At 34.7% G+C, this 27,936-nt stretch overlaps 1 protein-coding gene and 1 long non-coding RNA gene across 3 annotated transcripts; one reads left to right on the top strand and one right to left on the bottom strand.

Moving 5' to 3' along the window:
* Positions 1-152: 152 nt before the first annotated feature.
* LOC120335338 (uncharacterized) lies at positions 153-25,698 on the bottom strand. Of its 2 annotated transcripts, none has more exons than XM_039402832.2 (24): positions 25,417-25,698; positions 24,066-24,239; positions 23,334-23,450; positions 23,080-23,211; positions 22,873-23,002; positions 22,676-22,747; positions 22,110-22,267; positions 21,197-21,347; positions 20,527-20,623; positions 20,313-20,450; positions 19,848-19,959; positions 19,220-19,400; positions 18,282-18,440; positions 17,344-17,479; positions 17,009-17,088; positions 9,275-9,333; positions 8,903-9,062; positions 8,333-8,466; positions 7,324-7,485; positions 6,334-6,573; positions 5,350-5,427; positions 4,509-4,622; positions 4,270-4,419; positions 153-2,780 (listed from the first exon to the last, which is right to left on the bottom strand). In XM_039402832.2, the coding sequence occupies exons 2-24, from the start codon at positions 24,232-24,234 to the stop codon at positions 547-549; spliced, it is 5,163 nt and encodes a 1,720-aa protein (XP_039258766.2). In that variant the 5' UTR covers positions 24,235-24,239; positions 25,417-25,698; the 3' UTR covers positions 153-546. The 2 variants fall into 2 exon arrangements, with proteins under 2 accessions (XP_039258766.2, XP_077965802.1); XM_078109676.1 differs by lacking the exon at positions 25,417-25,698 and adding an exon at positions 24,853-25,358.
* On the top strand, positions 12,681-14,482 carry LOC120335339 (uncharacterized). Its single transcript, XR_005568662.2, has 3 exons — positions 12,681-12,845; positions 12,962-13,074; positions 13,721-14,482. It is a non-coding gene; the product is annotated as an uncharacterized LOC120335339 (long non-coding RNA).
* Positions 25,699-27,936: the final 2,238 nt, after the last annotated feature.

The raw sequence follows: 27,936 nt of genomic DNA, 5'->3' as shown, positions 1-27,936 counted from the left end.
TATCTCCAGGATATGACAGTGGCTGGAACATGTAAAATAATTTTGAAAACTCAAGATTCCTCTCATAAGTCGACACGGTCATTGTATGGATTGTTTAATCCCATTGGCTTTTAACTAATACCGCTAAAAATAATTATCCAGGAGAGACAAAATTTTCTTTACAATAATACATTAAGAATTTATTCAAAAGAAGTGGCAGTTTAATGAGTAGATACAAACGTTAGTGTGATATCTAGCGGTACAAATACCTAACCCCAATAATAGGTTACCAAAGTAAACTGAAGGCGGAATTCACATAATCCTATTTACAACTGTAGCTCTAGCAAACTCCAAACACAAATAAAAACAAGAAAGTGAATGAACCAACGATCAGAAATTAGAGGCCTTCTAATTATTATGTGTAAAAGGCATACAGTACAGCTTCTGTTACATAATGTTGAACAATGTCGAAAAAAGCTTTCGGCAGAGCAACAACTACTTACAAAATAAAAAGCATCAGCTCTTGTACATGATTCTGAAAATATAGGTATCAAAATACCATAAACGTTACAACCATGACAGATCTTCATTTATGATATCTTTGATGTCATCGAGTGTAGGAGTTGAATCACAAATTGAAGTTTGTTGATTTACAATTGACTGCACCTCATCCACATCTTTCTCATTATTTTTTTCTATCATCAACTCCCTTTCATCAGGTCCGGGATTATTTTCATTATCCGAATCCGTGCTGTCATTTTCTGTTTGTAGAATAGGGGAGTCGTCCAGATTCAATATGATGTCTTCACAATCAGCAACTTCATCAGCTCTTTCTGTTTCAGTGGTGTCTTCATCAGAAGTCGATGTAGAAGGCACCTTTAGGCTTGGTGGTACTGGTGAAATTGGCAATGAAAATGTAGGGGACTTTGAACTTATGTTCTCGTCTTTCAGTTCAGAATTTGTCGAACAGTCATCAAGTTCCATCATATCATTAGCATTCAAGCCTCCTGCTTTTTTATCCTGATTATTTACCTTTTCATTGTTTGACGCTTCCAAATTTGTGGAAAGTAATGATGATGTTTTGGGTAAAATATCCTCTTGCGAAATATTCACAGATCCTGTATCACTCCTTTCAGTTGCCACTAATTCATCACCACCATAGTTTGTTGTGTTAGTTTCGACTTTCGACTGATTACTCAAGCTAACAATATTTACAATATTAAATCCCAAGTCGCAATCGTCAGTCTGTGGCTGCATGTTTTCTTTGTCATCTTTGACATTGTTACTGCTAATTTCTTCAGTTTCATCAGAATTAGGGGTCTCACAAGAAACTGGATTTGTAGGAAGATCAGATGTCTCAATTGACTCTGGATCGGCTTCATCGCAAATTTCTATCGCATTTTTCGAGACATTGCTGTTTGGATGCAAAGTTAAGGTAATGGCATTATCAGATATTGCAGTATGTGGTTGTTCATTCATATCTTTATTTTCATTAGGGGTTTCCATTTTATTGCCTGCATTATTTTCCACTGTTGAAATGATTGAGCCATCGTTTTGTGTATCGGATATCACCTGCACCTCTTCAGTTTCGACAGTAAATGCTTGGTTATTCGCTGGAAAAATTTTAACGATATTGATCTGATCATCAGATACTGCAGTATACGGTAGTTCATCAACATCTTTAATTTCATCAAGAGTTCCAGTTTCTTTCTCCGCTGCTGGCATGGTCGATACAACGTTTGGCGAATCAGTTATCACATGCACCTCTTTTCTTCCAACAGTCGGTGCTTGATTACTTGCTGGAATAATTTTAACAATATTGATCTGATCATCAGATAATAAAGTATGTGGTAGTTCACCAACTACCACAACATCTTTAATTTCATCGAGAGATTCCGTTTTATTCTCAGCATTATTTTCCACTGTTGATGTGATCGAACCATTGTTTAGTGGATCAGTTAACACATGCACCTCTTCTCTTTTGTCAGTGCATGCTTGGTTACGTGCTGGAATAATTTTAACAATATTGTTCTCATCTTCAGATACTGCAGTAGAGTCTTTAATTTCATCAGGACTTTTCATTGATTTCTCAGCATTATTTTCCTTAGTTGATATGATCGAACCATTGTTTAGTGAATCAATTAACACATGCATCTCTTCTCTTTTGTCAGTGCTTGCTAGGTTACTTGCTGGAATAACTTTAACAATATTGATCTGGTCCTCCGTTTTGTTCATTAGTTTGCTATTGCCAGTGACACATCCTATTGTCGATGTTGCCACTATGGTTACTTCAGGAGAGGCAGGTGCATTTGAGAGCACCTCGTTATCAACATCTGCTTTCAATTCATCAGTCACTGCTTTGGCATCAGCCTGCTCAAATGGTCGATTGTCTTTCCCGATACATGTTTCCTTCCCAGCAGTCTCAGTGGCAGCGCTCAAGCCTATATTCGATTTTACCGTTTTATTTTTTTGATATTTATTTTTCTTGAAACCGGCGAGCAATTCATTAATAACCTTTTTTTTCTCAGATTCGTCTTGCAGCTGTTTTTTCAAAGCCTGTTGTTGATCAGTGGTTATCGAATTATGGCTGGTAGATGTCAGCGAAGAGACTGATGTTGTCGCTGGTACAAAAGATTTCTCTACAGTTGTTGTGGTCTTAGCAGCACCATTGTTATTTTTAGTTGTTGCCGTTTCTTTTTTAGATGTAGGCATCGTACCATGTAGTGTATTTAATGGTTCATTGTCATCAAGCACAAGAACAACATCATCTACTGGTTTAGTTGTGCTATCACGAAGCTTATCTAAAAATGGAGAAAGCAATGAATAATTTTACACAATGTTTTACACAGCCTGTGTTCTATATTACATTCAAATATTATAGTGATGTTAAGTAATTCTGGTGACAAAATTAGTCATATGGAGGGCTGTCCAAGCCAACCGAATATTGGAAATCGAATCGCAAATTATTAAAAGCGTTTTTCGGCCAATTTATGAATCGCTAAAATTTGGTGCATAATGCGCCTCACGACCACCTTTGCACCACGTTTTACACGGGACAAGCAAAAACATGTTTCTATCGCTTTCTTTGCTGTAAAAAAGTTTCTCCTATTGCCCGGTGACATGTAATTATCCATTTCATGCATGGTCATAAATGAAAAAAGTTTACAATGAATAACAGTAACAATGATTTAAAGATGACGTTTTTTGAGAGAACGCAAGAAGAAAAAGGCAAATTTAGTATCAGCAAAAATGCCAGTTCTATAAATAGAATCGCCACCAAATTCTGATGGCGCCACAGTTACTGACGCCACAGTTACTGACGCAGGAACAGGGAGTTGTAGAAGCTGAGTTAGTAATCATAGGAACATGGTACAAGACTGAAACACGTTTTGGAGGTCCAATACCCTTTTTTCAAAAGAATGTGTAATTTCTTCCAATGGCAACACTTTGTATCATTCATTTACTACTAATAATGGCAAATAATTGCACTCTTGTGAGTTGATGGCTGTTGTACAGCAACAATATGGTCATCAACTAATAATGTCATCAAACTAAGGGCATTCAAAGAGTCTGTGCAATTTCCAACTCTTAACACTTGATAGTTTTCAAAACTAATTTTTTGACCAGTTCAAGGAAGCTTGTGATCTCCTTTTATAACTCTGAAAACATAGTTATGCAAAATATTTGCAATAATTTAGATATAACTGCACATTAGTTATCACAATATTGGAGAGGAAGTTTTTATTGTACATTAGAGACAAAGTTAGGAGGATTGCGCAATAATATTCGATTATTCGGTTCGATGTGAGAAAAATATTCGGTTCGATTCGAATCAAAAAAATATTCGATTTTGGACAGCCCTAGTCATATGGCATGAAGAACTCTGAATGCACTTAACTTGAGTAGTCATGTTGTTCAGATATACCAGCAGGCTGATTAGTCAGATTTGTATCCAGACCCAATAGTTTAGTTCACCTCATTATGATTGTTTTTCTGATCGTATTGATATCAACTGCTCCAAGTATTATGTCAATTTGGATTTGCTAGCGCATAATCCACCACCATAATTGGAACTAGTTTTAAGTAGCCTTTCAGTGGTCGGCTGGTCGTATATAATATGTTCAGAGATAAGCCTTATTTTCTTTGAAGTGAGTGTGTGTGAATTTTCTTTGAGAGAAATCTCCATAAAATTTGTTACCATATATTATTTAACTCAATAAAAATTCATGACAGAATTTTAGTTATTCGCACTTCAAGTCGCAATATATCAATCCAAAATCCAAAACTTACTTGTTTTTTGATACAAGAAAGCATATTGGCTGACAGATTGGTTGTAAAGTGTGTAGACACGAACGACATACATAGTATCTGACTTCAATCCAACAAGTCTGACAAGAGTTTGCTCGGGTGGCAGAAGTTGAACTGTTGGGGCCCCGGCACCTAAAAAGAATGTATTTGGTAATAACCCATAATATAAAAACTTAAAATATAAATATCTATCCTTTCAAAAACAGAAATTGAAATCTTACCTTGGAAAACAACTTTGTAATGAGTTACAACACAGTTTATCGGAGCATCCCACTGTACTAGTAAAGTAGAGTGAGTCACTTCTAGACATCTTAGATCTACTGGTGTTCGTGGTACTAGAAATAAAGATATGAAAGTATTAGAACAGTGCTTTCCAGCCGAATATATGCATAATATAAATAGCAAAATACCAAAGCAATAGCAAAATGTATATTACCGAAAATATAGGCTGCTATAGAGTAAGACAACATTTTGCTGCTATGAATGAATGCATTTTATCCAAATAATTAAGTTGTCATTTGTTTGATGAAACTTTGGCACGCTTTTTTTTTTGATAACCCAATAACCCATTTACCACTACATACAAGTGTATGGTAGAGCACCGCCAATTCTTTATTTATTTATTTTTAGGGGGGGGGGGGGGGGGTAGATAATACTAGTATATTGTGTATTAATTAATAAACTGCTCTCTTCTTGTTTTTACTTTCCATTTCAAATGTGTTTGTAGCAATTGCTACAAAGATACTTGAATGAGATATTATACAAGAATAACATAATCTCTTTCAATAAAATAGCAAGTATATTTGAAAGATTTCATTTGACCTTTCTTTAGTTATCACCTTGAACCTCTAATAATCTTGGGACATAAAACTGTATTCTAAAGAAAGCTCACAAGTATACTTCGGCAAAAAAAAATCATCTTATCATTATAAAGAAACAAAAGGAAATTAGCCAGCTAGGTGCACCGATGACAATCACTTAAGAAAAAGGTAATCTTGTGCTTTATTTCCTTGAACCTCTCAATTCTGTGACACAAACATAGGTAACATGTATATAAGTTACCTTGAGATAACATGCTTTGAACTTTATTTATTAAACCAAACAGTGGCTGGGTGGAAGATGGATTGTGCTTTGGAGCAACTGAAATAGAAATTATAAAAAAAAAATTAGATGTATTAAAAATTGTTACAAAAATACATACAAATAACCCAAAATAAGAACATTAAATAGTTAAATTTAATTTAAATTTTCACAAGTCCATGATGGCCTAACACACAAATATGGGGCATGCGCCCCCTTATTTAAATGTTGGACAAAACTTAAGGATAAAAAGGATAACGGGTAAAGTAAAGGAACAAAAGGATAAAACAAGAGGTACATTCACTTAGATAGATAGGTAGGCAAAGTGCTTTCCAGATGTTGGGTAGAAAAAGAGGGGTAAGGATGAACTATGCAAAACTGTTTGTACGAAGGACAAAACAACATATATATATACTGTATTTTCAGGCTAATAGGTCAATTTTTGAACCCCCGATTTTTGGCCGGATTTAGTGGGTAAGCTTATTTGATTTTTCTGGGGTTACTATTTATTAGCTTTGAACCAGAATATAATAAAAAAGGGGGACAACAATTTGCCTTTTCAGTTTGTTTCATGAATTGGCATTTTCATAGTGTGAATCTGGAATATCTCTGCTGCTACTATATTTGATGTTGCCGTATTTGTGCGTGCATCATGAGCAAAAGCAATTAACAATATCGTCAAGTGTGCAACCCATGAAAAAAATGCGCTTGGCACGTGTACTGTAAACACGTCAAAGACGGAGAAGCTCATTGACGCTTCACCAAGGAAAATAGAACTGATAAAGATAGACCAAGAATTGGTGCTTAACTGACAATCAGAGAAAACCGTATCACAAATTTTCTGCCTCGGCAGTCGGCTCACTGGATGGTAATATAGAAAAACCCTTATTTCGGTGCTAAAAAGTTACCTTGGCTTATTAGCCGTAAAATGTGAATACATAAGGTACTTATTGTATATAAACTTACTCGGTGTTGGCTTATTCTTTTGACTTTTAGGTACAATATGAAATTGATAGACTGGTTTGTTATTAGAATTTGTCGCAAGCTTGGTTTTACTTATAACAACATTGCCAGGAGAAATTGCAGCCGTATCAGAATTAACTTTTCGGACAACTGTAGAAAGACCAGCGATTGGACTAGCACCTTGTTCATCAGATGCCACATTTTTCAGTCCCGGGGTAGCAATTGTAGTTGGAAGCTTTTTCTCTGAATTGACAAAAAGATGATATTGAGATATTTTGAGAGAATGTCCTTGTGGCAAGGTCATGCACACTCGCTCAGAAAAAAATATATATATATGATAGTGAATAATAGAATAATCATTTCAAGTCAATACCATCATGAAAAGAGAAATGAGGTGCCAAATTCTACATAACTCAAATTCATGGAAAAACCTCTCGCTCTGATGACTGAAAAACGTTTCGTATAGGGTAAGTTTTGGTGACACAGCTTATTGGAAGTTTAATTTGGTAGAAGTTCTGTTAAACATGTTTCTTGGACAATGGATCGTGGACATTTTTATCTAATTACTGGTACAAACCCCAAAAATTAATCCTGAAGCACAGACCACAATCTTTGAAATAACAATGAAAAATAAAATACACGAAATGTAAGTGAACGGTAGCGATACTGATGGTTCATTTGTATGCAAGCATTTAAATTAGTAGTTTCCAACTGGAGTTCGAAAGTTTCAATTCAAATTCAAGAGTGCATATCAATGTACGTTATATTGTTTTATTCAAATAAAATAGCCATAGGCTTGCCAGTTTTATTAAAATTGATACACATTACCGAACACTTCATTATGCCAGTAATAGGTTTGGTTTTATATTTATATATTCATATTTAATACAATTCAGGCAATAAAAGACAAATAAACTATTTTGCAGCCACATGGCTTCCTGATAAAACCACTGGTTTCAAATCAGAAGTGTTAACTAAAACACATTTACTTACGAAATGTCAGGATAGAAGAATTGGAAGACTTCAGTTGTGTGTTAACAGTTGTTTGAATAGGCACCATTGTAGGAAGTGCGGACATTGGTACTGTAACTTTTATATTGAAAGAACTATCCGATTGAGTTTTATCCTCGCATTCTTTAAAGTATTTGGCCCAACCTAAACAGAGAGAATATTGTGAATTGCTAATTAAGTGTAACAAGGTAACTTGCAATATTAAAGAAATTTTTTCAAACTAGACCGGGGCCTTGTTTTGAGAAAATTTGTATTGAAAAAATAAGTTTGTAGTATTAGTAGAATAGGATTGACCATTAGCGATATCATAACCAAGATTACAACTACTACATATATATCATAACCCATTTTATCATCGTTTTATTTATGATCTTTTACCTTTAAGATAGTTTTTACAAAGCTAGGTATGTCTGAAACAAAATTCAATACTCAAGTACTTTCGAAATTGATCATATTCGATATCGTATATTCACAATCAATAAAATTTTTCATTTGAAAATTTGCCATGCCGAGCATTTGACATATGAGGGCCAGACAAAAAATAAACTTACTTTTATTGCTTACATTTTAAAAAATGGAATATTGATCAAAACAATGTCTATCTCAAACATTACGCATTAGCAAACATAATTTGTAATATTTTTCTATCAACTTATTTATACTCTGAACAAGACAGAAGCTCCTATTACTAGATAAGGAGACACTCTAGTTTGGAATGACCAAAATCTTTTTGATTCGGCGTTGCCTACCTAGTTTATTACAGCCTGGGTGAGTGAGGTCGTGAGCATGGGATATGAGCCAGAGATTTTAACCTGCTATGCCATCATGGGTCACATTTAGTTTGTGTCCAATGATTACCAATTACCATCTCAGAATACATTCAATATTCTATTTTTGTAAACAATATTTCACAGTATATTCAGAGCAGTGAAATATTGAGTTTTGGTCCTTTTGCATTGTGGGCGATATTTTACAAATTTGCTCTACCTACCAGCATCATCTTCTATGTCCGGGAAAAAACCTTCAGGTGCTAAGATTTTTCTTTTTCTTACAGCAGGAGTGAAAGTACTTGTTCGTTTTCCTATTTTAACCCCATCCTCACTCAGAATACTGCGGGCAGGAGTACTGAAAACAAAAAAAGTATTGTTTCATAAATGCAAAGTTTGAGAGACGTCTGAGCGCTTGCACATCCTTCTTACTTAAAGCAACGTTACACACATTCAGAAGCAAAAGAGACTGAGGCAACCAGTGTAATACCATGGACTACCGAAACTATATAGATATGGAAATACATTATCCTCCAGAAAATGCTGATTGGGGCAAGATTTGGGGCTCAAGTTGGTCAGTTTGGCTTGATGGCCTAGTGGTTAAAGCGTTGAAAGCAGATTAGGCGCTCCCGAAGTATGTGCACCAAGATAACGTACAGTCTGAACCCTAACCTGGTACACATACTATGTTCAGGTTGTGTGCCATCTCAGTGCTTCAAAACAATCAAAATGTAAAAATATTTTGTATCCCTGGAATCAAAACTGAACACCCTTCATATTGAAAATTAAACAACCTGCGTCCTTTTTGCACTGAGGTAGAGTTTGAATTTTCTTCTGCATCAGCACCAGCAAAATCACTTTCGAAGGTCTGACTTCCTCTTTGTTTTTCAAAGGTTTTTGTTTGAACTTTTCTGTCTTTTCTGACTCTTTTCGGCGAAGGAGAATTTGGAAAATCTAAAGGAAAGTATAAAAAAAACACAAACTAAATTGAAATAAAATTTCAAGCTCTACATATCCTAATATAAAATCAAAAATTTGAAAAGATAGACCACACCCGCTATTATATAAACAACTAGTCTGAAGCGATCATTTGGTTACTTGGCTCCATTTTAGGCATATGAGAAAAAAATCTTTTTTACTCTAAGTAAAGACATAGATGGTCTTACCACTATTCTTAATTTTCATTGGGTTTGATTGCTTGCGGCGGGCTTTTGAAGTATCAGCACTGAAAAATGAAGGTTGCGAGGTGAAATATATTCTATAGATCAAGTTTGTCCAATTATTTGTCCAATCTTTCATAGAACCTTAGCTAGTGTTTTGCGCAAATTGCGCACTCCCCCTTTCTCGAGTTCAAGTAGTTCATAATGTTTGCATAATGTGTGCGTAAACAGGAATTTAGTAATGATAAATAATAAGAGAATATTAGTAATACCACAGCAAATACATAGCAAATTCTTCCCTAAGAACAACAACATACCTCCAGGTTAGGAAATTGGGAAATGTTGAATTAGACTATTCCAAATAAAAGATCACTGTGTTCAATAATTGTTTGAGACAAAGAAATGAATTATTTTTATTATCATGGGTTGGAAAGGCTTTAAGAATGTTTATGGTTATCAAACCAGCTACAGAAATACTGTGACTTATTTTTATCAAATGAATATAAACCTGAAATTATGTCAGAGTTCGAAGCTTGCAATAATAACCATTTTGTCCCGGGTAGCTTTATATAACAAACATGATCATTATTGGAATAATTCATTTTATTGATAAGCAAACATGTTGCCCAACAATGGTTCATCTGTGTGATCAGTTTATACAATATCATAAAGTTTAAAGATGTTACAATATATTTGAGCACTCCTAACTAATACAATTATATCAAGCATAAGCTATACCTATACTTAGATAGACACCACTGCCATAACCAATTTATGTTAAACACAACTTTATAACGTAATACATGAAGATTCTGGGAAACAGATCATAACAAATATTTGAACTATTTATCAAATTACCAGACATGATGTTACAGCATATTTACACTAACTGTCAACGTTGGGGTCATTGAAGAACTTTGTTATTAAATAGGAAGCTAGATCAACAGTATGTGTATTATTAATATCAGTAATATTGGAAGATTCATTGACTTGTGACTAAGATTAAATAACTAAAAATGAGACAGTGATTTACAGCATTTTTTATTATGATTTATTCATTTGGAAACTATAAATCAAGTTCTGATGTAATATATAATCTAAACAACTGATAGAAATCGAATGGGAAACACAGGAGAAATACCGTAAGTAACTTGATATTCATAATATTAGCTGATGATTCTTCATAGACTTGTCAACAAAATTTAATTCACCAAAAATGACAGTGATTTTACAGCATTTTTCAAATAGGAATTATTCATTTGAAAAGTATTAAACAAGCTCTGACGTACAATAATCTGAACAGTCACAGGAAATTGAATGGAAAACACAGGAGAAACAACCAAATATAAAAATTCAGGACATCATCGCTAATACAGACAACACCATTTCAACAGTATCAAATTACATTGAACAATGCTAATACGTAATCAAAAATATCATTTTAAGATTGTTAAGAAATTATGAATAAACCTACTTGACTATTTATTGTAATATAGAAGCGGAAAGCAGTATTTAGTTTGTTTTTAAAACAAAGATCTGGTGTCTGAGAAACGTCAAACATAACTTTACACATGAAATTGATACTGTTGAAAATACTAAGCTGTAATGTAGAGAGAGTCTTGCCTCACCAAATTCTGTAAACTTTACAAACTGTTATAATTGTATATCCATGAATATGAACCCTAAAATAAGTGCATCATTCAAATGCAATCTATAGCAATGTTCAAAATTGTCATCTTGGGATAACATTTGAAAATAATGTCATTGTAAAACTACAAATCTATAGCCAATGGAAAGTGAGCACCATTGCTTCTTTTTTTAGTATTGCAAAATGTGATCGAAATGCAGGATTTTAGTATTATTTGCAAGTAACATAATATTATTTTGGTATTTATAAAATCAAAAGGTTGGAAAGCAAAATATCAGGGTTGTTCAAAACTGATTTAAATCAATTTTAAATTATTTATATTCAATGTCCGGAATAATTTAAAAATAAGTATGAGAACTTTACCAATTCTCAATGAACATATCTTGTCCTATGTTGAGTGGGGCCAAATTTAGAACATATTCTCCCCCCCCCCCCTCAAATAATAAAATAACAAATTATTTAAAACTTATTTGCTGTTATAAAACAATGACATGTTCACGAGTCTCAATATCTGTCATTGTAAATTGTGATCAAACACATTCCATAGCATGTAACATGTGTTTCTCAATAAATTGTGATTTATGAGTTGTGGTTACAAAGCTTATTGGCCTGGTAATGTTTACATATTCAGGAGCTTAATTAAGAACTCTGTGGCAAGGGTAATAAAGTCGGTGACATAACTTGTCATTATTACAAAGGGGAGGGCATTGTTTGTTCAATATGAGTTGGAGAAATATAAGAAGGTGGATAGTGTGATGGTGACTCGATAATAAATGCTATTGTGACATGATAAACACCTGGATTATAGTGACAAAAGGACGTCAATATGTGTATGTGTGAGCGAAACATAAATTTTATCTCACGGTAGATAGAAACATGTTTACTGAATTTTGGATAAATGTTGACAACGATGTCATCTTACGCAAATTTCTAATAACTTGATATGACTTTATGAAGATGGACGAGCATATGTATATAAACAGATCTGGGAATAAAATTGCCATTCATTGTGGATACAAAGTGGATGATAAGAGAGAAAATTCATGCAATATTTAGTATTATTTGAGAAATGCCTTGCAGGGTAGCATGTCTTTATGAAGCATTCCAAATTTTAATATTAGACTTCTAAATTTCAATATTGGAAGAGTGTAGTTCATTTTAAAATACAGTTTCAGTTTGATGTTATATCAAGACATTGATATTCATCGAATAAAGCTTTGTTTTTATTTCATGCACTTGTTCACATACTATTTAAGTTTCATGACTTGTACTAGTGCCTGACATTATATATATATTCTATTAAAAAAGGCAACATTGCAAAATTCTTCGATCTTCAAAATTTAAAGTTAACTTTATCTAAAAAGAGTTTATGAGATGAGAAAAATAAATACAAATACAAATAATATTTTGGAGAAACTTTAGAAGTTAAAATTAAAATGAATACATGATCAATATATAAAATATAGATGATAATTTTGAATTCTGTTTCATGTTATGTTTGATTTACAGAATCAGGCAACGAAAATATTTTGAAGAAATTTGAGACATCAAAATTAAGATATATACGTGATACTTGCCTATTTATCATAATCCAGCCGATGTTAAACCAACTTTTTCTAAATTCTATCATTCAAGTAATTATTTAATGTTGCTACATAAAATAAGATTTGTGTATAAAATACTTTTTTACCTTTTAAGCTTTTATCTTGTGATATTTATAGAAGATGTATGTATATTACATAATTTCAATCTTTTAAATCATACTAAATTGAATTTACAGATTAAGTAAATAAAGCTGCCTTGTATATCAACTTGATAACACATTAAATATTTGAACTGAGTTTTTATCTACTATCAAGTAAGATTACCATTTGATTACCAAAAAAGAAAAAGAAATCCTACATTACACAACAAAAAAGAAAAATACAGGTGTGTAAAGTATTTTTCTTCTATTAAACAGTAACTTAGGGTGTTGTAATGTGTTTAGACATGATGTATGTTATTTGGTGTAACAAAATTATAATTTACATGTAACTAATATTCAGGATCAACAATGTTAAAGGCAGCAACAAACCAGACAGATTTGAGAGTACAGAAGTTTGACACAATTGAGACACATCTGTATGGAGAAGAAATGCCACTGAAGCAGCTTGCAGAGGTAAGATAAACAGTATTACTAACTCACACTAGAATTTATATCTGACGAAGCTAGACTATGATCTAGTGAAAGTTCTGTAAAACTTGTAGTATGCAAAATGCGTTTAGGTTTTTTTTTTATTGGTATACACTTTTTACTTACTAAGCATATTCAACAAGGACACACCGTGGAAGGAAGGACATGCAATTAGCATATCTTTACATTTAGTAATATAGGACAACCAATGAACCAGAAGTCGATTGTAAAAATAGGGAACATGACCTAATTTAATTTAAATTGCAATTACAATATTTTCATCATTTATGGCAAAGTGAACAATATCACTCAATCACAAATACCATTGTGCAATCACAAATAGGTACCGGTCAGACCGCAGAGCACAACGATTTTGTATGAAAAATGTGGAATTTGTTTGACATAAGAATGGGCGCTGATGCAATATTTATAGGAACACCGGAAATTTTGAATGGTATATTGAATCTCATGGAGAAAATATAAAAAAAATGAAGAATTGCTTTCTAACGACTAAATCATATTCAGAGTACTGAAAATTACAAAATGATTGTTCTATTAGTTTTTTAAGAAAAGCAATTTTTTTCCAATAAGTTGAAAATTATGTCTTTAATTGAATTTTTTTTTCTTTAAGCCAAAAAAGATTGAGCAACTACCATTCGAAAGTACTCGATATTATGGAGCACCGATTATACTTCCACCACTCTACCTGACAGCTGGATTCAAACATTTTAAAGTTGCAACAAACATCAAATGAAAACCGTCAAACTGCAAGGATAAAGAGCTGGACTAACAGCGACACAACTTCACAACACCAAAGTTGTGAAAAACTTTGTTTGTATATTGTATAATAATATATCTGACAAACAGGATAACTGACTTGAATACTATGAGAAATCATGACAATGAATGTTTTTCCCAACCCTTGACCCCTTAACAATTCCTCTCTCTTTATGCCCTAACAATGCAAAGCCTTTGATGAATACTTTGGAAAGAACACGTAAATGGATGTTCATCTTCAACAGAACAACTTTAAATTATTTTCAAAGTGCAGCTGTCCTAAAAGTACTGGTAGCTAGCTAACTTTAGCCCAGCTTATCCAGTGCTTTCGGAATCGTTTATGCTTTATTTAAGGACTCGATGTGAGAGGGAACATTCATCCTCTTGTCATCATTCAAGCAAGCAAATTGCATGAACAAGATATGTTATCATGTATAGGCTATTATTAATAACGAATTATCAAAAACGATTTTTTTTTTTTGACACTCCATAATTACATGGATAGCGTATGTTTTTATACATATTTTCGCGTAAATATTTCTATCATAGCATGATTGTGCTGCTTCAAGATTTTTGCATAATTTCAAAAATAAAACGGATATTTACAAAAATGGTATCTGATTACAAAACCTGAGAATGTTGAGAAAATGGGAAGAAAATGATGGCCAATTGGTTAGAGAGGTTGGACTTCAGCTGTATTGACATCGTAGGTTCAGATATCTCTGGTCCAAGCTCCATGCTCATCACTTTACCCAGTGAGTAACAACTTTGATAGGCAATGGCAATCAGAAAGATTTCAGTTCAACCAAAAATATGAGCATAATATATAACAGTGCCTCATTAGGAGTAAAAATGTATAAAAAAAATTGTAAACTTAAATAAATGTGGAGAGACGATGGGTACATTATTCCTAGTTGTACAGTGTAAACTGTGAAAGTAATCATTAAAAGTATTTTAAAATAAATATATTGATTCTGGAAAATGATTTTGCACAAAAGAAACAATGCTTTCAAAAGAAAAAATACATTGCGTTGAATAGCATTAGATGCTTGCACTGTTGCACATGACATTCAACAGAGAATTATACTCCAGACTTAGCGCAGAAAATAGGCTACCTTTACATGAGATTGTTGTAATTGAAGGAATGGATTAGGACAACAGTATGAAAAACTGATAATGTAGATTGCACATTTTACAATATGTTTTATACCTTACCTCTAGAGCTCTGAACCAGGCTCAAGATAAGCCAGTAAGAAGATATATGATTTTGTAAGATTCTATAACCATTATAATTCTGTATTACTAATTCATTGCACCCTTAGCCAAGTGGTTGACATAGATAAGGTGGCCCAACTGAGATTGAAGAGAATCTATAACAGGCATGTCCAACTGTTTTAGTGTCGCAGGCCACTTTCACATGGGGAAATTCATTGCAGGCCGCAAACGTTTTTACCAAACTTAAATAGCAACCCAATTCCGATTTACGTTAGAATTTGAGCGTCGCTAAATCAAACGCCAATATTGCACAACAACAACATACTTGCGGATTTCTGAACACAAGATGCACACAAAGACCATGATATTCAACTCAAATTTTATGCAAAATGCACATACATTGGTGTAAAAAAAAATAAAATTAGCAATCTTTCTCTTCAACTAGTTCGAAACTTGCTTTTGATTGTCATTGCTCAACTGTTTAATATCAACGGATAGTTTTGATACCACACAATGTAACTAACCGGCTTGTCAAATTTTCGTTCCTCCGAATACTCCTATGCTTCAACTTCATAATTTTCAAATTATACGACTTCAAGCTCGAAACAGATTTATGGCACATTAGGTATCCATCGTTGCTTACAACTCTTCCCAATCCTTTTGATATTTCCGATTTGCATCCTTAAGCTCCATCTATTTTCCAGACATACTGGTGGATTTGTCTTCGTGATACAACATCGATAGAACACAGTACCGGTATGTGACTTCAACCTTAATGACTTCACAATGGGTAGAAAACTCATTGTGTCGACACAGATGTTGCACGCTTGAGCCCGCTGTAAAATCATGTTCTGTGGCGCTAAACAACGCTTTTCTGATGGCGGAGTCGCGTGAAATTAGAGCCTAAATTCTAGTAAGATTTGTTATCATACCAGGGAATTTTTATGTTAATTATGTTTATATGTCCGTATTTATGAAAAAAACTTCAAGTGGGCCGCCCGAATTCTTCCAGTGGGCCGCCCGAATTTTTCCTGTGGGCCGCGGGTTGGACATCCCTGATCTATAATATGCAATGACTAGTTGAATAGGCAAATTTACTAACAACTATGGCATTGGAAATTAATCGGTATACACAACAACACAATACAAAACCAAACCATCCTTTTTCAAAAGGTTTGTGGTTTTACAAATAGACTCCCAAAAATATAATTTGTGAAAACTGCATTGAAAGATTTGATTATTTCTTGACTAGGAAAGTACATGAAATCTATGAAGTTACAGCTACACCTAGTGGCTACCATTTACTAGACCTTGAACAAATTGGCAAATGAAACTACTAAAATTCCAGCTTTACCTGGGATTGTTTTCTTATAAATATTTGATTAGTGGATATATTGAATACTATATATATGAAATACTTCTTACACAAAAGTAATCTCCAACACTATGTGCTGATGTAATTTTACACTTTGACCTATTACAGAGGTTTTCAACCGCTTTGATTGGAGCGGAACCTTCAGAAGCTTGAAAAACCCCTTCCCTTCACAATATTTATTTGTGAGAATTGTGTGAACTATCAATATATATATATATAAACAAACTCTTATGCTCTTCAAGTGCACGTATGTGAAAATTGACTCTCAGATTTGAATGGAAACTTGCGAAACCTCTGGACTGGACTGGAAGAACTTCTGCGGATCCCAAGGTAAAAAGCACTGACCTATGTTGTTGCTGTTGGCAGCACAATGTTATGAATTCAACCGCTGTACTGACTCAAGAATCAAGATATAATAAACTTGACTTGATGGATTTGATGTTAAAACCACAAAAAACCAGCCTGCTGACAAAATGCCTGCTTTGAGTGGAACGACTATCAGGAATATATGCTAAAGGCTTTCAACTACACTACAAAGAAGATGCATCTTACCTCTTATTAACAAGCGTTGATTTAGTTGTTTCTTCCTCTGTAGCTTCTGCTGTTGGTGGTAGCAATTGCTTATCGGGAACCTTGTTAAAATGAAAATATAGAAATCAGATGATAGTCACCAAAACAATATGAACTCAGAGCTTTGCATGGCGCGATTGTTTGGCAGTAAAATCGCAGATTAGACATCTTTGGTCCAAATCCCATGCCCCCTCAGTCAGCTCACCGAGCGTGTAAGACTAATTCGAACTGAAAAGACTCCCGGACTTTTTGAAGGAAAAGGTTTCGCGCGAAAAGCGTGAAAAAAGTCATAATTGACTACTATATTTGATGGTCACCTCAATGGTGGGCTCCTTCTTAACCTGCGGTGTAGGCTGCTCTTCTTCATCTACCATAGCAGATGAAAGTATTGGAGACTCGGGTTTTTCAACTCTTCCAGTGAGTTCTTCTCGCATTTCAGCATCAGCATGTTCTCTGATAAAAGCATAAAAAATTACTAATCATTCCATGGGATTTATATTACCATTTCCAATAGGTGAAATCAAATGGATATGAAAAAAGACATTCAAACCTGCAAATAGCGATCAACTTTAAAGCCATTTGACACATTGTATAGAATCTACTAAGCCAGCGGTTCCTAAAGGATACGTCATGTCGCGTTAGTGCGCCGTGACGAGTTGATAGGTGCGCCGCAATTATTAACAGAATATTTTAGATATTGTATTTATTATGAATGTTTTTTTGTTTCTTATTTTAAATGCTGTGTATATAAATCAATAAATTTATTTATCTTTTCTATGTCGTTTACTTCCTGTTACGTAGTGTCTACTTGGTGCAATTTTGCGAGCTGCAGTTCATATATCTACTGAACCGAGTTTAGCAAATGTGGGTGATTTTTCTAGCATTTCAAATGAAAATCAAGCAGAGATGAGGAAGAAGAGTTGACAATTTGCCTTTATTCCTTATGCCTCTGTGTTTAAAAACTTTATAATGCGTAAAGTACACATTAGCAATACCAAAATTGAGTTTTATTTGAAAAGCTTCATTTTTTCCGTGCAAGTGCGCCGTGAGTTTTTTCTGTGATAATTTGGCGCCGCTAAGCACTTGGCTGTCATTCAAGGAAACTTTTGTATCAACATATTAGGTTACATTATATATATTTGAGAAGAGTGATTATCAATATCATACCAAAACAGTCAAAATACTACAATAAAAACCGATATAACTATAATTAAGAAATTAAAAATCAGGCAAACCAAACGAAAACTTAACTTACTTGAGAACATGATTATGTGAGGCTTTTTCACATGCAGTTACATAAACACACCATCTGCACTCATGATAATGACTGAAATGTTTTAGAAGATCAGTTTCGATTGTAATAGAATCTTGGCATTCATGACATCTGATAACAGAAAATTCCCTCGGTGTCATTCTGTTGAATAAAAATACAGGCAGAAATGTAAAATGAACGTAAAAATATAAATTTTTATATGTTCAAATATAAATCCAATATTCAACTATGTGAAAAATGTTATGTTCAATAAAGTACCCTATTTCCTGGCTAATGAGTCATCTGACTCAGCGGATAAGTGAAAAGTGAATTTTTAGCACTAAAAATGATGGCTTTTCCATATTTTAACTCCCAATAGGCAAGTTCGAAAATTGTGAAACTTTTTTCCCTGTTAGTCATTTTTGTCAGTTCAAATAGGCACAGCGGAGATATTTCAGATTCACAGTGTGAGAAAGCCAATCCATGAAACTGACAAAAAGGGCACATTATCGTCACCCTTTTCCAGTCCAAAATTGATAAAAGGTTACCCAATAAGCAGAGCTCAGAAAATTTAACCAAACAATTGGGTCCAGAAAATCGACTTATGGCCGGAAATTACAGTAAGTAAATGATTTTAGAAATTATTTAAAATCCATCATTTTTAGAATTTGCCATCCGTCAGTCACACAGAAAACAAGGTTTAGTTGATTTCAAGTAATCAAGGAAAATTGAAAAATGATTGCGTCAATATTCATCTCAACATTTGTCCAACACCAAATCAACTGTTTTTTCACATATTTTCTATTGCACATGAAAAAATTTAAATCATTGGGGATGTACAGAAATCATGTTGGCTGGAGTTTTATCCAATACATTGCCAAAATTGTTTGATATTGGTAAGAAAAGATAGCTTAGCAATTTGATAGTATTAAACAATTTACCTGAGTTTTTTTATTCTTGTCGGCCGTTTCAGAGGGCTGAGATAAGCAGGCAATTGAACATTTGGAATGGAAGACGTCTTCTTTGCAACTGGTGATCCTGTTTCAACTGATGATCCAGTCAAAGCACCTGCTACTTCAATATTTTGCTTTTTGGGTAGCAATGAGATCGAGAATATCGGTTCTGTATAAGATAAATTACAATAAACAAATCAAACTTAACTGCAGAATTTCGTTTTGCAGGGGCGACTATCAGTAGCACACAACTCCCTTGTAAAATACTGTAAACTTTATTACATGTGTAGGAAAAATATGGAGCGGATCGCAACATAACTCAAGGTGCTGGTAGTTGTGAGAGTCGTACAATAGATAGACTCAAAACTCTGCAGATGCGAGCATTGTTTGTACAAAGAAAAACACCACTAAAAATTATCAAGAAATGAGCATTATATAAGATTTGTTTCGCAAACCTAATGAAGTTAATTTCAATCCCACTTTCATTAATAATAATGAAGTATGATGTTGTTATGCTGCTGCAGATAATATATATCATTGTAATATAACATTTCCGGTTATCAAACTTCAGAAAGGATAGGAAAATAGGATTTTACAAATCTTAATTAATACCCACTTTGACTAGAATCCCCACTTGAATTAGATTCAATCTGATCTTTCAACATTTTTGTTTTATTCAATAAATTTTGTCGATGTGCGAGTTGTAATGGAGAAACTCTGACGTAAACCTAAAAAATATTCGAAATGAAATCGTGTAAATAAATTCAAAAATCACTAATAATAAAAAGCACATTAGGATAGGATAAGACTGCTCAATCATATGGCGAACCACGGCGTCCCGTCCGGTTACCAGTCCAGGTCGGGTATGGGATTAGTCCGCCAGTTATTTGTTTTCGGAAGCATCAACTTGATGGTGGAGGAAGCCGTAACTGACCAGTGGTCACATGAACCACTTTTTTGCGGCAAGGAGTACAGCAATCCTCTCGCACATAACCATCCCCGCATGGGATTCGAACCTGCGAACCTACGCAGGGTAAGCAGAGATGCGGTGGCCATCCAAGCTGAGCAATATTTAACGAACCTGGCACTTGTTTAGATTCTTAAATTTCTTTGCCTTTTCTTTTATAGTCTGTGACTGGTGATCAGTCTGTATATGAAAAGATCGATCCTTGATATTGACAAACTTAAGGCGACACCGGTAACAATCAGCTGAGGATTTCTGAAAACGAACCAGTCATCAGTGAACTGACATTCTATGTTATTTTTCTATGTAATTTACAGAAACAATGACTTACGATATGCTGAATAACATGCTTCAGGAAGTAATTGGCATTGTAGGAGACAGTCAAACAGAACGGACACATCAGGGCTGTAGTATCTGTGTGAGCATCCCTGCAAATGAAAATTGTTTTGTTATGTTTAAACTGATATAGTAGATCATAATTAAAGATGAAAGTATTATTGCTATTACGAGTGGTTAGAAAAATGGGCATAAAGATACTGGAATCACAGGTTGCAAACCTTTACTTTAAAAATTATTCTCATCATACTCCTCATCCACTCCCCAATAGGAAATATACAATGAAAGAGCCAGGATGACAAAAAAATAAATAAATATTTTGGTATAAAATTTTCAATAAGCATAAAAAAGCAGAAAATGGGTAATACACACTGAATGAACCAAAAAGATGATAAAATAATAATAAAGTTGTTGATATAAAATTATCAATAAACCTAAAGCAGCAAATTGATCTTGTCTTATCTATGTAAAAGTAATTGTTTAATTGCCATTACTATTTATGTTCCACATGAAAACCAATACATTACCAGCAGTATAGATTCAGTGACAATAGATGTCAACATAATAATTAACTTGTTGAAAAGCTAAATGAGTTTTGATTTTATAATTTTATATCAACACAAATTTATCCAAATATCCATTGTTTTATCAACAACATAGCATACCTGAAATGTTTAATCACATCACTGTAGTGAGAAGATCGATACATACAGACTTTACAAACATATGGCAATTCGTTGTGAACATGTTTATCTTTCATATGAAAAAGGAATGTCCTTTCTGATACAAAGTGAAGTTCACAGATTCTGCATGAACCTATAAAAAGATACATGTTTGATTGAGTATTATGTGTAGACGTTCGTTAAACATTAGAAGAAACTCTGAAGGCCGATCTATGTCACAGTATGGTATAGTGCAGATTCGAAATAAACATCTGATAAAGAGATAAGAAATAAATTATATAGTTTATCAGTGTGACTCAAGTGCTAGTAAACAGCACCATTTGTACCAAATTCACCACCTCCAGCTTAGCATCTGCATCCATTGCACCACTAGGGTCAGTTTTCCCATTTGCAATGCGATTGCACCATTTATACATCTCGAAACACTCACCACTCGCCACGCTTGCACTACTCTGTAATCGTGTCCCTGTACAACTTACAACACACGGTTTATCTGTATGTGGTGCGAGTGCTATATTGAGCAAGTGATGAAACAGTACAGGGTCTATGGTACAGTATGTTTCAAGTAGTGCAAATGATGATAATGGTGTAAGTAGGGCAAATGTTTTAGGTACAAGTGGGAAAAATGGAGCATGTGGTGCAAGTAGTACATTGTATGTACTCAATAAGGTGCACATTTGAGACACAAAATATTGCATTCCTAATTTAAATATATTTTACTCAAATGAGTGAGCATAGATCATCAATTTTACAAGCTGGAATGGCAGCCATATATCCAGATTGCTAAGAGTCTGTAGACAATTTACTGAGACAACATTGGCCAGCTTGAATTACCTTCACATAATATTTACGAGGCCAGTACCAACCATAGCAACCAAGATGGAAAAAAACTAACATGCAGCTGGAAGAGATCCATGAACATTTTCAACATGACATTGCAATTGAAAAGGTGAGTCGTAATGCCTGTAACAATGCTGACAAACAACTATATCAGATGCCGGAGATTTCTTTTCCCATTCATTGATAATTTTATGTCGAAGATGGCTCATAAATCTAAAGTAATTTCAAGTAATTTGAATAATTAGTAAAAAAGCATTAAGTAAATAAGTGAAAATTGGTAATATCTTGTTTAACTGATGACATCTGGTGTCGGCTTTATCCATTTCAATGAATGGAAGTTGACGTGAATTATGGTACAATTACTAATGACTAAATTTTTCATAGCTTTCATAACAATGTGTTCAAGTTATATAAAAAATTTAATCCAATGCTGCGAAAACAGGATGAATAAAAAGAATGTAGGCGGATTTTCAAGCTCCCGTTTTGACATAAATAAAGTTTAAACATGACTGAAAAATACTAAGCAAAGCGACCAGTGAAATTGAATGAATTTTTATTAACGATCATGAAACGCCAATACTTTTGTTTAAATTTTGGAATATAAAACAGAAAAGTATATACCTGATGTTGTTACGCAATGTCTTTCCACAGCTATAGCAATTGCATCGACGATTAACTGTTTTAAGTTTCACCCTGTGGATCAAATAACCTTGATAAGATTTGAATGCAAGTGTAAAAGTAAGTAAAATAGGAAACTAGACAGTGATACCATTTGTGTTGATTCAATGATTTGACATTTCAAAGTTCATTTAACTTACGTTTTTTCATCCACAATGCCATAGAAGTAATCGGAAACTGTCATGTGCACATTTTTCAGTGGCCTTAGCATTTCATTATCTTGCCCCTTAAACATTATACAGAACGGAGGTTCTTTTCCAAGTGTACATACTAAAAAAAAAAACAGAATTCAGATACTAAATATGAAGTGTAATATCACTACCTTAATTTCAGCAATCATAACCTACCTTTCAAATGCTCGCGAAATTGTTCCAGCGATTTGAATGAAGTTTCACACTTACAAATGTATGGTATATCAATGGTGTTCACAGTTTTTGGAGCATGCAACATCACCATCTTACTGCTGTGAGTTTGAGGTACTAAAGATTTCATAAATATGAGAAATGAATAATAAATGAAATATATATGGCAATTGTGTGCAAACTAAATATGTTGAATTTTTAAATTAAATATTGATATGTAGCTGTAACAAGAAACTTACATTTAGTTTTTTTCTGAATAGAATTGGGAGTTCCAGTACTATTTGTCGATGAACTTGAAGGTGATGGTGAGCTGGATTTAGTAGTTGATGTGGCATCCATTTGTGGAGGATGAGGAACTATAATTAAACAGAAATTTTAGCCAAGAGGTAACATTCTGAAAAAGTGCAATCTAGTAAGCCAATAGACGATGAGGAACTATAATTAAACAGAAATTTTGGCCAAGAGATAACATTCTAAAAAAAGTGCAATCTAGTAAGCCAATAGGCATTCCCGACTTTACAATCAAATAATAAACAATTTGTGTGCATACAATGCTCTACGACAAACGCCTTTAGAAGTTCATCTGGGCTATGGAAATGCGAAGAAGGAATTGAAAGCTTTCAAGGTCAGGGAAGGCTTCAAGGATGGTTTAAAATGGACCAGCTGCTTTTTAAATATGCCATTGGCCATAGATACTTTGTAATAAGTCATTAGAAAAAACGTGACCATTGGATTCCTTTGAGAAATATAATTCGATTTATCGAAGGAAAAAATTTTCTCCGTAGCATTTAATGAGTCTTTAGCAAAGAATGGGGATGGGAGAGAAGTTTGGTCATGTGCCGGCCGCCAGATGCACACATTTTTTGTGTCGAATTGTGTTTATTTCATTGAATCAGTAAGGAGATCTTGTTATCGAAGAACTACTACTACTACCTACTGATATTGCAAGACATAAATTGAACTCTGCTTACCTGCAACTGCTTTGGATTCAGTGCTAGTGCTTTCATCAGAATCAAGTGATGACAAAATTTTTGCCCAACTGGCTGGATGACTTTTGTAGAAAAGTAAACATGATTGCTGTATGTGTTCAAACAACTTTATAGCAGTTGGAAGAACTAGCGAGCAAGAATCGCACTTCATGATGCCTGAAAAATATTCACAGTACAGATGTCAGTTATATATATATATATCATTTTCAGTCTCTTACAGCTCTTTACTATAAATTCCATTGTGCCAGTTTATTCATGTAGGATAGGATTTACATATTTATCCCGGGGGAGAGGAAAGGCGATAAGACGGCTTAACCATATGGCGAACCACTGCGTCTCGTCCGGTTACCATTCCATGTCGGGTATGGGATTCGTTAGTTATTCGTTTTCAGAAGCATGGAATTGATGGAGGTAGCCGTAACTGACCAGCGGTTACTTGAACCACCCTACAGCGGCAAGGAGTCAAGCAACCCCCTCGCACATAACCATCCTGCCATCCCTGCATGGGAGTCGAACTTGCGAACCAGTGCTGAGTAATCATAGGTGCGATGGCGAGCGTGTTCCCAGATTCCTAATGCTTAGCACGATGAGCCACACCGCCTCGCCTAAGTAGGCTACAACAATAACTTATAACTCCTATATCCAGTAAAGTTATATCTAACGTTACATATATCAGTATAGGTCTAACTGGCTTAACGTTAACCTTTATTGTACCAACATACAGACATAGAGATTTACAAACACTTGCAGACTTGTCAGCATACCGTACCTTAATTTTTCCAGGCCAAATTCCGTAATTTGTTACCCATAATGTAATTTTCATGCTACCGTAGTCTACCCTACCAACCCATCTCCACACATCACCATACTGCAGTACTGCCATAGGCTCACGTCTGCATGTTCAGATGCCATTGCAGTGTAATAACTTGCAGATAAGGGATACCTACCTCAGTATCGTACGGTACATCTGTACATTGTGACACCACAAATACAGAAGTACCGGTACCGTACTAAAGTAGGACGAAATTTGTTATTTAATGGATTTGATCGCGCATTTCAATTTTTTTTGAACAAACGAGGGCAGTTCAATGGCGAGACACTCAATTCCTGAATTCTGGAATATGCGAAATACAAAATAAAAGCTTGTCATTAGTTTTTTGTTTGCTGTAAAACACGTTACCGGTACATTGCCGGCAATCAGGCCCATTCACAAATTGTTAAGATATGGTCAGAAACAAACAAAACAAGAGGCACCGAGCGATGACCGACAGGTCGACTCGCTCTGCTACTCTGCAAGTCTGTCTCTTACGCATGTGGCGAAGTTTCTACTAACCTGTGAGGGCAGCCAACGGCTCCTGCGTGACACTGCGACCTGGATAATCCGGCCCCTTTTTATCAGTCTTCCTGATTCACCACACTGCAGTTTCTTTTCCGATATCGCTTGTAACTTAAAAGCGATAATTGGATGAGCAAATCTTATCGGACAGGATAGTGGGGTCCGCCAAAAGTGAAAACACAGACGAAACGAGAGAACATTCAAGCGTGTCGGGATTCATTTAGCCAATCAGATTCACAATATATGCTGCGCACGCAAAATGGTCTGCGACGACGAAAGGAAAAAATAGCTTTATCTCGACGACAGCCAGCCATCCCTACTCAGCGATAAGCAAATTTGCCAAGAGAAAAACACCCTGGGACATTGATTGATAAGGGCTGATAATGTACGATATGCAAAAATGGCCCATAAAACACCTTTCACTTTTTGCAGTCATCACCGATATTAGCACATAAATGACAAAGGAATCCCATTAGTCAGGCATATGTTTATATCACTAATCAGAAAACACTTCATATCCACATTTTGTAGCCATCTATGTTTGTGTGACTTATGCAGATTACCTACCGGTCTTGTTCTCGGGGAAACACAGAAGCATCAAGCTGGAACGCAAAATCGAATTTAGTATCGCTAAACAGCACGATGCAGGTGCAAAGTCACAATGTTGCACGATATGTCACGACGTATGTACTGTACTTTGTGTGAACATATTTTATCAGTAGATACCGGTATTACTAAGAATGAAATTGAATACTGTTTTCGAAAACCATATTCAGAAAAATGATTCCCAACACTAGAGATTTGTTTCTAATATTCGGCCCTATTTAAGAATCGTACCACAGCGGCAGCTTTCGGAGTAGTTCAAGATAAAGCGTGTTAAAATACGGGACGGAAACCCAGGAAAGTTTTTAAAATATTAAATGAAGTTTAAAACATTAGACATAAAAGGAAGACAAGGCCAATCTCATCTTGTATTATGGAATAGTGAGAAAACACGACGGGATAGGCTACTACATTCTCTAATCCAGGGTGGTCCAGGCCCGCGGGCCACATCTGGCCCGCCGCTTCATTATCTGTCGCCCGCGTCGCATTTGCGCGAAGGTAAACAAAAAATCGCATTTGGTGTTGTTTCGTCATAAAAATAACCAGAAAAATCTTTTGACATATTGTTACATCACTAATTTCACTGAGTTGACTAGTGTTTTGGCTAGCTGAGGCAACTAGCAAAGTTGAATGATGTGCTTGGCAGTCTAAATTTTTATCTGACTTTTCATCTTTTTGGTCGGGAATATATGCTAACAAAATAAGCTTCATAGAAAACTGAATATCGAATGTGGAATCTATTAGCCTAGGTTGGCTATGCCTGATTACTAAATATTAATGTTATTGCCGAACAATACAATTCCCACCGGGTGGCTTTTTGTAACCAGCCCAAACAGTATTACAAAAAATGCTACCTATATGTCAGAAAATTCAGTAATTACCCTCCTGCATCTTAAATTTGGTAAAATTAGTCAATCAATCAATCTGCAGTTACGTGTAAGTTATTTTGTAAACATGAGTTTAAAAATAAAGCTCACCAATTCAAACATATTTTTAACCGGGTGTGGGAGGGAAAATACCACAATGCTTGCTTGATATGCCCGCAAGTTGTGTCGGTGACAATCTAATACGGCATTTTCTCCGTTATGAAAAATTTGAAATCTTACACTAGATGTAGATATTGTAAGATTTTTGCACGTTTTAGTGAGTTTTTTTTTGTGATTTTTGCATGCTTTAGCCTAAAGAAATTTCAAACAATGATCAATGTATTTGACAATAAAAGTGTTTGTTAGTTTTGTATTGCACTGTTTACATATTTTTGGCGCTATACAAAAACACGAACAATACAAAAATAATAGTGTGGCCCGCGAGGGTCGACAACCTTGGACCACCCTGCTCTAATCGGTTGTGAAAAGTAGTATCAGCACAGCTTATAGTTCGGATCAAGCAGAAAAGATTTGATATCTACTTTATGAGGCATACTTTGTTATCAAAACCTTATACTCTAAATCTAATAACCAGCATTTCTTATACAGGGTAGCCAAAGCAAGTCTCCACATAAAGCATATGCACTTGGCTGGCAGTACACTTGTCTAGTTGCCTCAAAAATGAAACTCCCTGTCCGTGTGGCAGCCTAATACCCTCCTACAGAGCAGAGCATTCAAAAATAGATTGTCCATCTCCGCTGCTAACTAGCAACATGTATGATGTTAAGATGTTCGATTGGTGCAATCTCCATCACCCGATATTACCGTACTACGGCTGAATTTTTGCAAGTGCTCCTAGAATAAAAGCAGGGTCGTATCGCTTCTTCCAGTCTGTACCAAAAAAATAGACATGGCTTTTTATTGTATGTAAATCTATCTGTTTAAAAACTACTTTGACAAGTGGAAATATCTATTATCGTACAAGATATTGATAAGAGCTGGCGCTCAAAGCACTCTTTTGGAAGAACAAAATAGGAAGTTTAGAAGA

This window comes from Styela clava, chromosome 2 (assembly GCF_964204865.1).
Source record: "Styela clava chromosome 2, kaStyClav1.hap1.2, whole genome shotgun sequence".
NCBI classification, from domain to species: Eukaryota; Metazoa; Chordata; class Ascidiacea; order Stolidobranchia; family Styelidae; genus Styela; species Styela clava.
The sequence above is the reverse complement of the archived record's forward strand: the minus strand, read 5'-3'. Positions and strand labels throughout refer to the sequence as shown.

Excerpts from the sequence above, each read along its gene's own strand:
- LOC120335338 (XM_039402832.2), bottom strand. The coding sequence starts at position 24,234 with ATGAAGTGCGATTCTTGCTCGCTAGTTCTTCCAACTGCTATAAAGTTG. Across the intron at positions 23,003-23,079 it reads ATTTCGCGAGCATTTGAAAG|TATGTACACTTGGAAAAGAA; the intron begins GTAGGTTATGAT and ends TTTTTTTTTTAG. Across the intron at positions 18,441-19,219 it reads ACAAGAATAAAAAAACTCAG|AATGACACCGAGGGAATTTT; the intron begins GTAAATTGTTTA and ends TTTATTCAACAG.